Source organism: Delphinus delphis, chromosome 1 (assembly GCF_949987515.2).
Source record: "Delphinus delphis chromosome 1, mDelDel1.2, whole genome shotgun sequence".
NCBI classification, from domain to species: Eukaryota; Metazoa; Chordata; class Mammalia; order Artiodactyla; family Delphinidae; genus Delphinus; species Delphinus delphis.
Window position 1 is genome coordinate 51,885,776 of NC_082683.1, and position 15,600 is coordinate 51,901,375.

The window sequence follows — 15,600 nt, forward strand, 5'->3', positions numbered from 1 at the left end:
TTGAAGGACTCATCTGATGAAGTCAGGCCCACCCAGCATAATAATCCTTTACTATCTCAAAATCACCTGGTTAGGGACCTTAATTACATTCACAAAAGTTCTTTCCCCTTTGCAAAATAACAACCTAATCACAAGAATGACATCCATTTTATTCACAGGTACCACCCACATTCAAGGGGAAGGGATTATACAAAGTATGCAACCAAGTGGCAGGGAACTTTAGGATCTTCTTAGAAATCTGACTACCACAAATATCAATGATGAAGCTAACAGAATCTTTATGAATACTGTATTTGGCCTGTACTTTCACTCACAACTGCCTCCAGGGAACAGAATCACTGAAAGACTAGAATTTCATGTGCATTTGTTGCCTTTGTCCATTGAACACTATTCAAAATGACTCAGATAGCTTAGAAAAATGGCTAATTGGAGAGAAATTCAGAAAGTCTACTTGTTAGAAAGCCAATGGCAGCCAAAAATCTTCTTGAAATTCATCTCCTATTCTGTTTACCACCGTTGGGTTATTATAGCAATCAATAGGAGAGAATGTCCCTTTTTTTTTTTTTAAACATCTTTCTTGGGGTATAATTTCTTTACCATGGTGTGTTAGTTTCTGCTTTATAACAAAGTGAATGAGCTATACATATACATATATCCCCATATCTCCTCCCTCTTGTGTCTCCCTCCCACCCTCCCTATCCCACCTCTCTAGGTGGTCAAAAAGCACTGAGCTGATCTCCCTGTGCTATGTGACTGCTTCCCACTAGCTATCTATCTTACATTTGGTAGTATATATAAGTCCATGCCACCCTCTCATTTCATCCCAGCTTACCCTTCCCCCTCCCTGTGTCCTCAAGTCCATTCTCTACATCTGTGTGTTCATTCCTTTCCTGCCCCTAGGTTCTTCAGAACCATTTTTTTTTCTTTTTTTTTTTTTATATTCCATATATAACTGTTAGCATACAGTGTGTGTTTTTCTCATTCTGACTTACTTCAGTCTGTATGACAGACTCTGGGTCCATCCACCTCACTACAAATAACTCAATTTAGTTTATTTTTATGGCTGAGTAGTATTGCATTGTATATATGTGCCACATCTTCTTTATCCATTCATCTGTCAGTGGACACTTAGGTTGCTTCCATGTCCTGGCTATTGTAAATAGAGCTGCAATGAACATTGTGGTACATGACTTTTTTTTAATTATGTTTTACTCCGGGTATATGCCCAGTAGTGGGATTGCTGGGTCATATGGTAGTTCTATTTCTAGTTTTTTAAAGAAGCTCCATACTGTTCTTCATAGTGGCTGTATCAATTTACATTCCCACCAGCAGTGCAAGAGGGTTCCCTTTTCTCCACACCCTCTCCAGCATTTATTGTTTGTAGCTTTTTTGATGATGGCCATTGTGACTGCTGTGAGGTGATACCTCATTGTAGTTTTGATTTGCATTTCTCTAATAATTAGTGATGTTGAGCATCCTTTCATGTGTTTGTTGGCAATCTGTATATCTTCTTTGGAGGAATGTCTATTTAGGTCTTCTGCCCATTTTTAGATTGGGATGTTTGTTTTTTGATATTGAGCTGCATAAGCTGCTTGTAAATTTGGGAGATTAATCCTTTGTCAGTTGCTTCATTTGCAAATATTTTCTCCCATTATGAGGGTTGTCTTTTGGTCTTGTTTATGGTTTCCTTTGCTGTGCAAAAGCTTTTAAGGTTCATGAGGTCCCATTTGTTTATTTTTGTTTTTATTCCCATTTTTCTAGGAGGTGGGTCAAAAAGGATCTTCCTGTGATATATGTCATACAGTGTACTGCCTATGTTTTCCTCTAAGAGTTTTATAGAGTCTGGCCTTACATTTAGGTATTTAATCCATTTTTGTGTATGGTGTTAGGGAGTGTTCTAATTTCATTCTTTTACATGTAGCTGTCCAGTTTTCCCAGCACCACTTATTGAAGAGGCTGTCTTTTCTCCATTGTATATGCTTGCCTCCTTTATCAAAAATAAAGTGACCCTAGGTCTGTTGGTTTACCTCTGGGCTTTCTATCCTGTTCCACTGATCTATATTTCTGTTTTTGTGCCAGTACCATACTGTCTTGATTCCTGTAGCTTTGTAGTATAGTCTGAATTCAGGGAGCCTGCTTCCACCAGCTCTGTTTTTCTTTCTCAAGATTGCTTTGGCTATTCGGGGTCTTTTGTGTTTCCATAAAAATTATGAAATGTTTTGTTCTAGTTCTGTGAAAAATGCCAGTGGTAGTTTGATAGCGATTGCATTGAATGTGTAGATTGCTTTGGGTAGTAGAGTCATTTTCACATGTTGGTTCTTCCAATCCAAGAACACGGTATATCTCTCCATCTGTTTGTATCATCTTTAATTTCTTTCATCAGTGTCTTATAGTTTTCTGCATACAGGTCTTTTGTCTCGTTAGGTAGGTTTATTCCTAGGAATTTTATTCTTTTTGTTGCAGTGGTAAATGGGAGTGTTTCCTTAATTTCTCTTTCACATTTTTCATCATTAAGTGTATAGGAATGCAAGAGATTTCTATGCATTAATTTTCTATCCTGCTACTTTACCAAATTCATTGATTAACTCGAGTAGTTTTCTGATAGAGTCTTTAGGATTCTCTATATATAGTATCATGTCATCTGCAGACAGTGACAGCTTTACTTCTTCTTTTCCAATTTGGATTCCTTTTATTTGTTTTTCTTCTCTGATTGCTGTGGCGAAAACTTCCAAAATTATGTTGAATAATAGTGATGAGAGAGGGCAACCTTGTCTTGTTCCTGACGTTACTGGAAATGGTTTCAGTTTTTCACCATTGAGAATGATGTTGGCTGTGCGTTTGTCATATATGGCCTTTATTATGTTGAGGTAAGTTCCCTCTATGGCTACTTTCTAGAGGCTTTTTATCATAAATGGGTGTTAAAGTTTGTCAAAAGCTTTTTCTGCATCTATTGAGATGATCATATGGTTTTTATCCTTCAGTTTGTTAATATGGTGTATCACATTGATTGATTTGCATATATTGAAGAATCCTTGCATCCCTGGGATAAACCCCACTTGATCATGGTGTATGATTCTTTTAATGTGCTGTAGGATTCTGTTTGCTAGTATTTTGTTGAGGATTTTTGCATCTATGTTCATCAGTGATATTGGCCTGTAGTTTCCTTTCTTTGTGACATCCTGGTCTGGTTTTGGTATCAGGGTGATGGCGGTCTTGTAGAATGAGTTTGGGAGTGTTCCTCCCTCTGCTATATTTTGGAAGAGTTTGAGAAGGAGAGTTGTTAGCTCTTTTCTAATGTTTGATAGAATTTGCCTGTGAAGCCCGCTGGTCATGGGCTTTTATTTGTTGGAATATTTTTAATCTCAGTCTCAATTTCAGTGCTTGTGATTGGTCTGTTTATATTTTCTATTTCTTCCTGGTTCAGTCTCAGAAGGTTGTGCATTTCTACGAATTTGTCCATTTCTCCCTGGATGTCCAATAAGTCTATAGTTGCTTGTAGTAATTGCTCATGATCCTTTGTATTTCTGCAGTATCACTTGTTACTTCTGCTCTTTCAGTTCTAATTCTATTGATTTGAGTCTTCTCCCTTTTTTTCTTGATGAGTCTGGCTAATGGTTTATCAATTTTGTTTATCTTCTCAAAGAACCAGCTTTTAGTTTATGGATCTTTGCTATCGTTTCCTTCATTTCTTTTTCATTTATTTCTGATCTGACCTTTATGATTTCTTCTTCTAACTTTGGGATATTTTGTTCTTCTTTCTCAAATTGCTTTAGGTGTAAGGTTAGGTTGTTTTTTTGTTTTTTGGTTTTCTTTTTACATCCTTATTGGAGTATAATTGCTTTACAATGGGGTATTGGTTTCTGCTTTATAACAAAGTGAATCAGTTATACCTATACATATGTTCCCATATCTCTTCCCTCTTGCGTCTCCCTGCCTCCCACCCTCCCTATGCCACCCCTCCAGGCAGTCACAAAGCACCGAGCTGATCTCCCTGTGCTATGCGGCTGCTTCCCACTAGCTATCTACCTTACGTTTGGTAGTGTATATATGTCCATGCCTCTCTCTCTCTTTGTCATGGCTGACTCTTCCCCCTCCCATATCCTCAGGTCCATTCTCCAGTAGGTCTGAGTCTTTATTCCTGTGTTACCCCTAGGTTCTTCATGATATATTTTTTTTCTTAAATTCCATATATATGTGTTAGCATACGGTATTTGTCTTTCTCTTTCTGACTTACTTCAATCTGTATGACAGATTCTAGGTCTATCCACCTCATTACAAACAGCTCCATTTAGTTTCTTTCTATGGCTGAGTAATATTCCATTGTATATATGTGCCACATCTTCTTTATCCATTCATCCGATGATGGACACTTAGGTTGTTTCCATCTCCGGGCTATTGTAAATAGAGGTGCAATGAACATTTTGGTACATGACTCTTTTTGAATTATGGTTTTCTCAGGGTATATGCCCAGTAGTGGGATTGCTGGGTCATATGGTAATTCTATTTGTAGTTTTTTATGGAACCTCCATACTGTTCTCCATAGTGGCTGTACCAATTCATATTCCCACCAGCAGTGCAAGAGTGTTCCGTTTTCTCCACAGCCTCTCCAGCATTTATTGTTTCTAGATTTTTTGATGATGGCCATTCTGATTGGTTTGTGATGATATCTCATTGTCGTTTTCATTTGCATTTCTCTAATGATTAATGATGTTGAGCATTCTTTCATGTGTTTGTTGGCAGTCTGTATATCTTCTTTGGAGAAATGTCTATTTAGGTCTTCTGACAAGTTTTGGATTGGGTTTTTTGTTTTTTTGCTATTGAGCTGTATGAGCTGCTTATAAATTTGGGAGATTAATCCTTTGTCAGTTGCTTCATTTGCAAATATTTTCTCCCATTCTGAGGGTTGTCTTTTGGTCTTGTTTATGGTTTCCTTTGCTGTGCAAAAGCTTTGAAGTTTCATTAGGTCCCATTTGTTTATTTTTGTTTTTATTCCCATTTCTCTAGAAGGTGGGTCAAAAAGGATCTTGCTGTGATTTATGTCATAGAGTGTTATGCCTATGTTTTCCTCTAAGAGTTTGATAGTTTCTGACCTTACATTTAGGTCTTTAATCCATTTTGAGCTTATTTTTGTGTATGGTGTTAGGGAGTGATCTAATCTCACACTTTTACATGTACCTGTCCAGTTTTCCCAGCACCACTTATTGAAGAGGCTGTCCTTTCTCCACTGTACATTCCTGCCTCCTTTATCAAAGATAAGGTGACCATATGTGTGTGGGTTTATATCTGGGCTTTCTATTCTGTTCCATTGATCTATCTTTCTGCTTTTGTGACAGTACCATACTGTCTTGATTACTGTAGCTTTGTAGTATAGTCTGAAGTCAGGGAGCCTGATTCCTCCAGCTCCGTTTTTCATTCTCAAGATTGCTTTGGCTATTCAGGGTCTTTTGTGTTTCCATACAAATTGTGAAATTTTTTGTTCTAGTTCTGTGAAAAATGCCAGTAGTAGTTTGATAGCGATTGCATTGAATGTGTAGATTGCTTTGGGTAGTAGAGTCATTTTCACAATGTTGATTCTTCCAATCCAAGAACATGGTGTATCTCTCCATCTATTTGTATCATCTTTAATTTCTTTCATCAGTGTCTTATAATTTTCTGCATACAGGTCTTTTGTCTCCTTAGGTAGGTTTATTCCTAGATATTTTATTCTTTTTGTTGCAATGGTAAATGGGAGTGTTTTCTTGATTTCACTTTCAGATTTTTTATCATTAGTATATAGGAATGCCAGAGATTTCTTTGCATTAATTTTGTATCCTGCCACTTCACCAAATTCATTGATTAGCTCTGGTAGTTTTCTGGTAGCATCTTTAGGATTCTCTATGTATAGGATCATGTCATCTGCAAACAGTGTCAGCTTTACTTCTTTTCCGATTTGGATTCCTTTTATTTCCTTTTCTTCTCTGATTGCTGTGGCTAAAACTTCCAAAACTATGTTGAATAAGAGTGGTGAGAGTGGGCAACCTTGTCTTGTTCCTGATCTTAGTGGAAATGCTTTCAGTTTTTCACCATTGAGGACAATGTTGCCCGTGGGTTTGTCATATATGGCCTTTATTATGTTGAGGGAAGTTCCCTCTATGCCTACTTTCTGGAAAGTTTTTATCATAAATGGGTGTTGAATTTTGTCAAAAGTTTTCTCTGCATCTATTGAGATGATCATATGGTTTTTCTCCTTCAATTTGTTAATATGGTGTATCACGTTGATAGATTTGCATATATTGAAGAAAACTTGCATTCCTGGAATAAACCCCACTTGATCATGGTGTATGATCCTTTTAATGTGCTGTTGGATTCTGTTTGCTAGTATTTTGTTGAGGATTTTTGCATCTATGTTCATCAGTGATATTGGCCTGTAGTTTCCTTTCTTTGTGACATCCTGGTCTGGTTTTGGTATCACGGTGATGGTGGCCTTGTAGAATGAGTTTGGGAGTGTTCTTTCCTTGCTATATTTTGGAAGAGTTTGAGAAGGATAGGTGTTAGCTCTTTAAATGTTTGATAGAATGTGCCTGTGAAGCCATCTGGTCCTGGGCTTTTGTTTGTTGGAAGATTTTTAATCACAGTTTCAATTTCAGTATTTGTGATTGGTCTGTTCATATTTTCTACTTCTTCCTGATTCAGTCTTGGCAGGTTGTGCATTTCTAAGAATTTGTCCATTTCTTCCAGATTGTCCATTTTATTGGCATAGAGTTGCTTGTAGTAATCCCTCATGACCTTTTGTATTTCTGCAGTGTCAGTTGTTCCTTCTCCTTTTTCATTTCTAATTCTATTGATTTGAGTCTTCTCCCTTTTTTTCTTGATGAGTCTGGCTAATGGTTTATCAATTTTGTTTATCTTCTCAAAGAACCACCTTTTAGTTGTATTGATCTTTGCTATCGTTTCCTTCATTTCTTTTTCATTTATTTCTGATCTGATCTTTATGATTTCTTGTGCTAACACTGGAATTTTTTGTTCTTCTTTCTCAAATTGCTTTAGGTGTAAGGTTAGGTTGTTTATTTGAGATGTTTCTTGTTTCTTCAGGTAGGATTGTATTGCTATAAACTTCCCTCTTAGAACTGCTTTTGCTCCATCCCATAGGTTTTGGGTCGTCGTGTTTTCATTGTCATTTGTTTCTATGTATTTTTTGATTTCCTCTTTGATTTCTTCAATGATCTCTTGGTTATTAAGTAGTGTATTGTTTAGCCTCCATGTGTTTGTATTCTTTACAGATTTTTTCCTGTAATTGATATCTAGTCTGATAGTGTTGTGGTCAGAAAAGCTACCTGATACGATATCAATTTTCTTAAATTTACCAAGGCTTGATTTGTGACCCAAGGTATGGTCTATCCTGGAGAATGTTCCAAGAGCACTTGAGAAGAAAGTGTATTCTGTAGTTTTGGGGTGGAATGTCCTATAAATATCAAATAAGTCCATCTTGTTTAATGTATCATTTAAAGCTTGTGTTCCCTTATTTATTTTCATTTTGGATGATCTGTCCTTTGGTGAAAGTGGGGTGTTAAAAGTCCCCTACTATGATTGTGTTACTGTTGATTTTCTTTTTATGGCTGTTAGCATTTGCCTTATGTATTGAGGTGCTCCTATGTTGGGTGCATAAATATTTATAATTGTTATATCTTCTTCTTGTATTGATCCCTTGATCATTATGTAGTGTCCTTCTTTGTCTCTTATAATAGTCTTTATTTTAATGTCTGTGTTGCCTGATATGCGAATTGTTACTCCAGCTTTCTTTTTTTTTTTTTTTTTTTTTGTGGTACGCGGGCCACTCACTGTCGTGGACTCTCCCGTTGCGGAGCATAGGCTCTGGACACGCAGGCCCAGCGGCCATGGCTCACGGGCCTAGCCGCTCTGTGGCATGAGGGATCTTCCCGGACCGGGGCACAAACCTATGTCCCCTGCATTGTCAGGCGGACTCTCAACCACTGCGCCACCAGGGAAGCCCTCCAGCTTTCTTTTGATTTCCGTTTGCATAGAATATCTTTTTCCATCCCCTCACTTTCAGTCTTTATGTGTCCCTAGGTCTGAAGTGGTTTTCTTGTAGGCAGCATATATATGGGTCTGTTTTTGTATCCATTCAGCCAATCGGTGTCTTTTGGTGGGAGCATTTAATCCATTCACGTTTAAGGTAATTATTGATATGTATGTTCCTATTCCCATTTTCTTAATTGTTTTGAGTTTGTTATTGTAGGTCTTTTCCTTCTCTTGTTTTTCCTGCCTAGAGAAGTTCCTTTAGCATTTTTTGTAAAGCTGGTTTAGTGGTGCTGAATTCTCTTAACTTTTGCTTGTCTGTAAAGGTTTTAATTTCTCCATTGAATCTGAATGAGATCCTTGCTGGGTAGAGTAATCTTGGTTGAAGGTTCTTCCCTTTCATGACTTTAAATATGTCCTGCCACTCCCTTCTGGCTTGCAGAGTTTGTGCTGAAAGATCAGCTGTTAACCTTATGGGGATTCCCTTTTATGTTATTTGTTGTTTTTCCCTCGCTGCTTTTAATATTTTTTCTTTGTGTTTTATTTTTGATAGTTTGATTAATATGTGTCTTGGCGTGTTTCTCCTTGGATTTTTCCTGTATGGGACTCTCTGTGCTTCCTGGACTTGATTAACTATTTCCTTTCCCATATTAGGGATGTTTTCAACTATAATCTCTTCAAATATTTTCTCAGTCCCTTTCTTTTTCTCTTCTTCTTCTGGGACCCCTATAATTTGAATGTTGGTGCGTTTAATGTTATCCCAGAGGTCTCTGAGACTGTCCTCAATTCTTTTCATTCTTTTTTCTTTATTCTGCTCTGCAGTAGTTATTTCCAGTATTTTATCTTCCAGGTCACTTATCTCTTCTTCTGCCTCAGTTATTCTGCTATTGATTCCTTCCAGAGAATTTTTAATTTCATTTACTGTGTTGTTCATCATTTTTTTTCTTTCCTTTTTAGTACTTCTAGGTCCTTGTTAAACATTTCTTGTATTTTCTCCATTCTATTTCCAAGATTTTGGATCATCTTTACTATCATTGCTCTGAATTCTTTTTCAGGTAGACTGTCTATTTCCTCTTTATTTGTTTGGTCTGACGGGTTTTTACGTTGCTTCTTCATCTGCTGTGTGTTTCTCTGTCTTCTCATTTTTCTTAACTTACTGTGTTTGGGGTCTCCTTTTCACAGGCTGCAGGTTCATAGTTCCCGTTGTTTTTAGTGTCTGCCCCCAGTGGCTAAGATTGGTTCAGTGGGTTGTGTAGGCTTCCTGGTGGAGGGGACTGGTTCTGGTGGATGTGGCTGGATCTTGTCTTTCTTGTGGGAAGGACCATGTCTGGTGGTGTGCTTTGGGGTGTCTCTGACCTCATTATGATTTTAGGCAGCCTCTCTGCTAATGGGTTGGTTTTGTTCCTGTCTTCCTAGTTGTTTGGCATAGGATGTCCAGCACTGTAGCTTGCTGCTCATTGAGTGGAGCTGGATCTTAGCGTTGAGATCGAGACCTCTGGGAGAGCTTTCACCATTTGATATTACATGGAGCCGGGAGGTCTTTGGTAGATCAGTGTCCTAAACTCGGCTCTCCCACCTCAGAGGCAGAGGCCTGACATCTGGCCAGAGCACCAAGACCCTGTCAGCCACATGGCTCAGAGAAAAAAAGAAATAAATAAAATAAAATAGTTATTAAAATAAAAAATGATTATTAAAAATTTTAAAGTAATAAAAAAAAAGGAAGAAAGAAGAGAGTAACCAAACCAGAAAACAAATCCACCAATGATAACAAGCACTAAAAACTATACTAAAAAACAACAACAACAACAAAATCCTGACAGACTTTGAACCATAGGGCAAATGGTAAAAGCAAAGCTATCCAGACAAAATCACACAAATAAGTATATACATACATGCTTGCAAAAAGAGAAAAAGGAAAAAATATATATATATCTATATATTAAAAAAAAGGAAGAGAGCAACCAAATCAATAAATCTGCCAATGATAATAAACTCTAAATACTAAACAAAGGTGAACGTAAAACCAGAAACAAATTAGATTCAGAAAGCAGACCCCAAGTCTACAGTTGCTCCCAAAGTCCATTGCCTCAATTTTGGGATGATTCGTTGTCTCTTCAGGTATTCCACAGATGCAGGGTACATCAGGTTGATTGAGGAGCTTTAATCTGCTGCTCCTGAGGCTGCTGGGAGAGATTCCCTTTCTCTTCTTTTTTGCACAGCTCCTAGGGTTGAGCTTCGGATTTGGACTCGCCTCTGCATGTAGGTCGCCTGAGGGCATCTGTTCTTCGCCCAGAAAGGACGGGGTTAAAGGAACAGCTGATTTGGGGGCTCTGGCTCACTCAGGCCGGGGGGAGGGAGGGGTATGGATGCGGGGCGAGCCTGCGGCGGCAGAGGCCAGCGTGACGTTGCACCAGCCTGAGGCGCACTGTGTGTTCTGCCGGGGAAGTTGTGCCTGGATCATGGGACCCTGGCAGTGGCGGGCTGCACAGGCTCCTGGAGGGAAGGTGTGGATAGTGACCTGTGCTTGCACAGAGGCTTCTTGGTGGCTGCAGCAGCAGCCTTAGCGTCCCATGCCCGTCTCTGGGGTCCGCGCTGATAGCCGTGGCTCACACCCGTTTCTGGATCTCGTTTAGGTGGTACTCTGAATCCCCTCTCCTTGCGTACCCCGAAAAAATGGTCTCTTGCCTCTTAGGCGGGTCCAGACTTTTTCCTGGACACCCTCCCGGCTAGCTGTGGCGCACTAGCCCCCTTCAGGCTGTGTTCACGCAGCCAACCCCAGTCCTCTCCCTGGGATCTGACCTCTGAAGAAGCCGGAGCCTCATCTCCCAGCCCCAACCCGTCCCAGCCAGTGAGCAGACAAGACTCTCGGGCTGGTGAGTGCTGGTCGGCACTGATCCTCTGTGCGGGAATCTCTCCGCTTTGCACTCCGCAACCCTGTTGCTGCGCTCTCCTCCGTGGTTCGGAAGCTCCCCCGTCCGCCACCCCCCATCTCCGCCAGTAAAGGGGCTTCCTAATGTGTGGAACCTTTTCGTCCTTCACAGCCCTCCCACTGGTGCAGGTCCCGTCCCTATTCTTTTGTCTCTGTTTTTTCTTTTGCCCTACCCAGGTATGTGGGGGAGTTTCTTGCCTTTTGGGAAGTCTGAGGTCTTCTGCCAGTGTTCAGTAGGTGTTCTGTACGAGTTGTTCCACGTGTAGATGTATTTCTGATGTATTTGTGGGAAGGAAGGTGATCTCCGTGTCTTACTCTTCCTCCATCTTGAAGGTCTCCAGGAATGTCCCATTGAAAATAAACATTATGGTAAATTTCTGCTTCCAATTCTATATAATTCTTTATTTTTACATATTGAAAGGAACTTTGAAGTAATACTTTGTTCCAGAAAAACGTGTATCATTACTTTATAATCTTTTTTTAAAAATCTGATACTTCTAAAAAATAGTTCTAAATCAAAATTTTGACTCATTAAGAGAAAGCCAATCAGTCAATCTGTGCAGTAATTGTGTAACAGTTCTGCATAGCTATTTGGTAAAAGAAATTTTAACAAAGAGTTTCTTTTTAAAGTAACGTACAGAAACCAAATTTGATTTCAAAAATAAAAGGCAGGATTAATGTTGTCTAGCTTTAAACATAAAGCAGTTGACTAGCATTTTAAAACGTCATTTGGTCAATTAAGTATACAAAGCAAATTAACCAAAACATACATTATGCATATGGAGAAAATATAAGTAAATAATAAGGAAACATGCTCAATATGAGTCTTTAAAAATTGAAAACACAAAGTAATTTTGAGATTCATGACAGCCTTGGGGTTCATATTACTTGACCGTGATAAATTTAGAAGATTATACAGAGTTTGGTTTGTTCTTCTTGTATGTGGAAAGTATTTCTTCTCTCTTTAACCCTTTCAAAGAGGATTTAAATTTTGATCATTTTGAATCCATTTACTAACCTGATAAGCATTTTGATGCTAATTGTCTATATTTGACTTCTACTTCCCCTTTTAAAAGCGTTAAGTGGTGGGTTTAAATCATGTCAACATTTCTGACGTATTTAGAATTGCATGGGTTGGAAAACATGAACATTTCAAAGAAATGACTTTTCCTTGAGTCCAGCCATTTGCTTTCTTTAATAAGATTAGTTCAGATACTGCATTTCATCATCAATTCCATCATCTGAAAAAAATTCTGCCATCTCAAAAGTTTTGACATTTTCATTTTCTATTCTATTTCTGTTCCATGACACATAATTCAGGCATTTGACTGAGTTTAAATCAGTGGACTGGTTGGAAGCCTAAAAATTGCCTTGCACAGAAGAGTTTTGAATGAATTGGGAGATTTCTTTACATTTGGGAGCTTTTTATTTCTTTCCTTTCACTTTTTAATTTGAAATCTCTCCTGTGATGGAATTACATGATGATACCTTAGGTTAGGTTACTTGTAATGAACATTGATCCAAAATCTCAATTCGTCCTAGGGATGTTAGGACATTGGCATGCCTTGACTTTGGTTACTGATTCAGCGAGCAAATAAATATAGCTAAATCACTTAGTGACTTGCTTCTAATTCAAATCACACACATATTGATCTGTAGAACGGATCTGATCTGGATTTGTCTAGCTCGTGTGAAATCACACGCCACTTCATGTTGTCCTTATGTCTGACTATGCAAATGTGCTTGCCGATTTGCAATTTGTTTCTTTCTTAGGTGTCAATACCCCAAGTTTTGCTCTGTCCAGGCATCTCTTAGTAAAGCCACAGATAAAGCCGAGAACTGTACAGGTAGTTTACATATCTTTTCAGGCCACTTGATATGTTCTAGCCTCTTTGTTAGATAGCCTGAAAATAGAGGCAGGCAAAGCAGACCTGGTCTCTCTCCTTATAGAATCTGTGGTCACACTTGAAGGTTGTCTTGTAGAATTTCATTAAGGAAATCTGTGATTAGAAATAACAAGGACATGTTTAGACTAACTAAATTTCTAAACAGATCTATACCTATAAAGTGCTTAGAATAGTACATGGAATTTAGCAAGTACTCAGTAACATTTACATGCTAATATCATTATTATTTTTATTACTTATTTTTCCAGTTCACCCAAATAATTCTCTGGTCATAGGCAGAACATAATACATGTAGATATGTATAAGTAAAATGAGATTTGGTTCTTTTAACATGAAATCAGACCAATTTTGTGCTGCAAATTTAAAAGAGCCCAAATCTTTCCTGTGATGTGGAGACTAGGAGTCATTTCCTTTATTTTTATATCCAAGTTTTCATTGTTTTAACTGGCACCCTACCAAACTGATAGATGCCTCTAGTTGTGTGTGTCAGCGTAGTTGCCGAGAACATTACAGATGCAGTAATTACAAGGGACCATTTTCCCATTATTTTCTTCCCAAAGCATTTCCTATGCTGGAAATGCTATGAAAAGTTTAGACTATAGTAAAAATACTATTTTTTAAAAAACAAGCTTTTATTTTCTTAAAATATATTCATCATAGAAAAAACAAGTAAGCAAAAAGAAGCAGTGAAAATCACTGAAATCCAACATGCAGAGAGAACTACTGTTATAGTTTATGCATATTTTTTCCAGTTCTTTCTCTGTACATAGAAATACATTTTAAAATGGCATCATTGTATAATATCCTATTTTGTAATCGCTTTCCATGTCTTTATTTCATGTCATTAAATATCTTTCCCTTGTCATTATTCTTTTACAGTGTTATTTGCATTGGTTATACCTTAGTTAACCATTTAACTTTTCTTTTTTAACTTTTACCTTTTCTTTTTTTTCTATTATAAATTATTCATTGGATGAGCAACTGAGTTACCATTGATGAGGGTTTTTTAAGTGTTAAAATAGCTAAATTGTATAAAATGTGGAGAGAGTGCCTTGACACTGAAGTAAAGTAACTGGCAAGATAAGATGATTGCATATGAGGTCCTCATATGCTTCTATAACCTTCTTTACAAAGGGACCGAAAGGCCACTGGCTCGGACAACAACTTCAGGAAGCACTGGGGAAGTGGTGCTCCATAATTAGAGAAGATCAGTAACCCCCAAATGGACTGTGATTTAGGAGAGTAAGTTGAAATCAGCTCTATGCTGATATCAGGGGACCGTTCTGTCACCTGTTTGTTCCTATGACAAGTTCAAACCAATTCAAAACAAATTTTCCCTTTACAGGTAGATTTCTTTTTTAAATTCTTTTAAGTTTGATCTTTTAGGTTGCATAAACTGTTGTTCCGTGATTTAAGTGTGCTTGTCACTCCATCCTTCCTGCCAGGAATGCCATCTCCAACCACACTGAAGAAGTCGGAGAAGTCTGGTTTCAGCAGCCCCTCCCCTTCGCAGACCTCCTCCCTGGGAACGGCATTCACACAGCATCACCGACCTGTCATTACAGGACCCAGAGGTGAGCTGCTCCACAGGCACCCTTGATTGTGCTTAGATCATGACCTTGGGACCAGAGTAGCAAAATGAGAGACATGAGACCAGAGTAGCAAAATGAGAGACAATGAAGGCTCCCCCAGAGTGGTCCTAAAGGCAGCAAGTGTTCCAATTTCTTATCCTCGGGGGCTGCTTTGGAATTGTAGGGACCCAAGAGGTTTGGCATCAAACCCTGATCCTTACCTGTTTCTTTGCTGGTGGGATGTTGAAAAGAGGTGGGAGGTAATTTGAATTAAAGGAAAATCAAACCTGTCCTACAAATTGTACGAGGGGATCACATGCACGTGAATGTGTGTGTATTTGTGTGCGTGTGTTAGGTAGTTTATTTTTGTGTAGTCAATTACCTCTTTTCAAGCAATAGCTTATTTTCATTCTCTCACCCCTGCTGATTCCCTTTCCTTGAAACCTGATTTCAATATGTGGCATTTTGCATTGAGGTTGTCTGCAATCACTGTGTTGACGAGCCATCTTCATTCCCTCCTTTTGAAGTGGTAGATAGTTTGTCTGGTTTTCATTGCAATGTTTTCATTATTTTTGTCTCATGTGCTTTTAAGTTTATTATTAAAATGTGTCCACAAGAAATATGATTTGTATTTCACATTAAAGACAAGCTTTAAACCTCAAGAGAATGTCAGCAAATCACTTAACTTGATCTTATTGCAAGATGAAAATATTTATTAGTTTGTTTATGAAACTCCCACAGTAGGAGTACGAATAATTGTAACCACGTTTGCTTTCTCCCATCAGATTTTCGTTTAGGTAGGTTTGTGATCTACCAGCTGGTATCATAAAACATCCTAGAAAGTTATGGTCTCTTGTCTACTTTGACATACGCCTGGGGAAACTGATGTTTCTTGCATTAATCTCAATGTGAGTGCCACAAATCTGAATCCCTTTATGAATACTCTGTGTGCATCTCAGGGAAATATGGCAGCTGAGAGGGCTGGCCAATGCACACGTGCAGAAATCAGACTGAAGAAAATAAGTATTCTGACTATTGTGTGAAGCAGTTTCTCTCTCCACAATTATGGTTGCTCACTTGCCCCATCTTTGAACATCTTGTGATCATTGACGGAACTTTCTCAAGATCCCTAATTATTTCACTTGTGTGTGAGAGTGTGTGTGGTACAATCAGAGAA

At 38.3% G+C, this 15,600-nt stretch overlaps 1 protein-coding gene across 3 annotated transcripts in view; it reads left to right on the forward strand.

Moving 5' to 3' along the window:
- Window positions 1–15,600, forward strand: part of NFIA (nuclear factor I A) — a 392,954-nt gene that overhangs the window by 292,134 nt on the left and 85,220 nt on the right. For all 3 annotated transcript variants that reach the window (XM_060022868.1, XM_060022859.1, XM_060022849.1), the window contains exon 7: window positions 14,298–14,426. In XM_060022868.1, coding sequence (XP_059878851.1) covers window positions 14,298–14,426 — 129 coding nt within the window. The remainder of the gene's footprint in view (window positions 1–14,297; window positions 14,427–15,600) is intronic.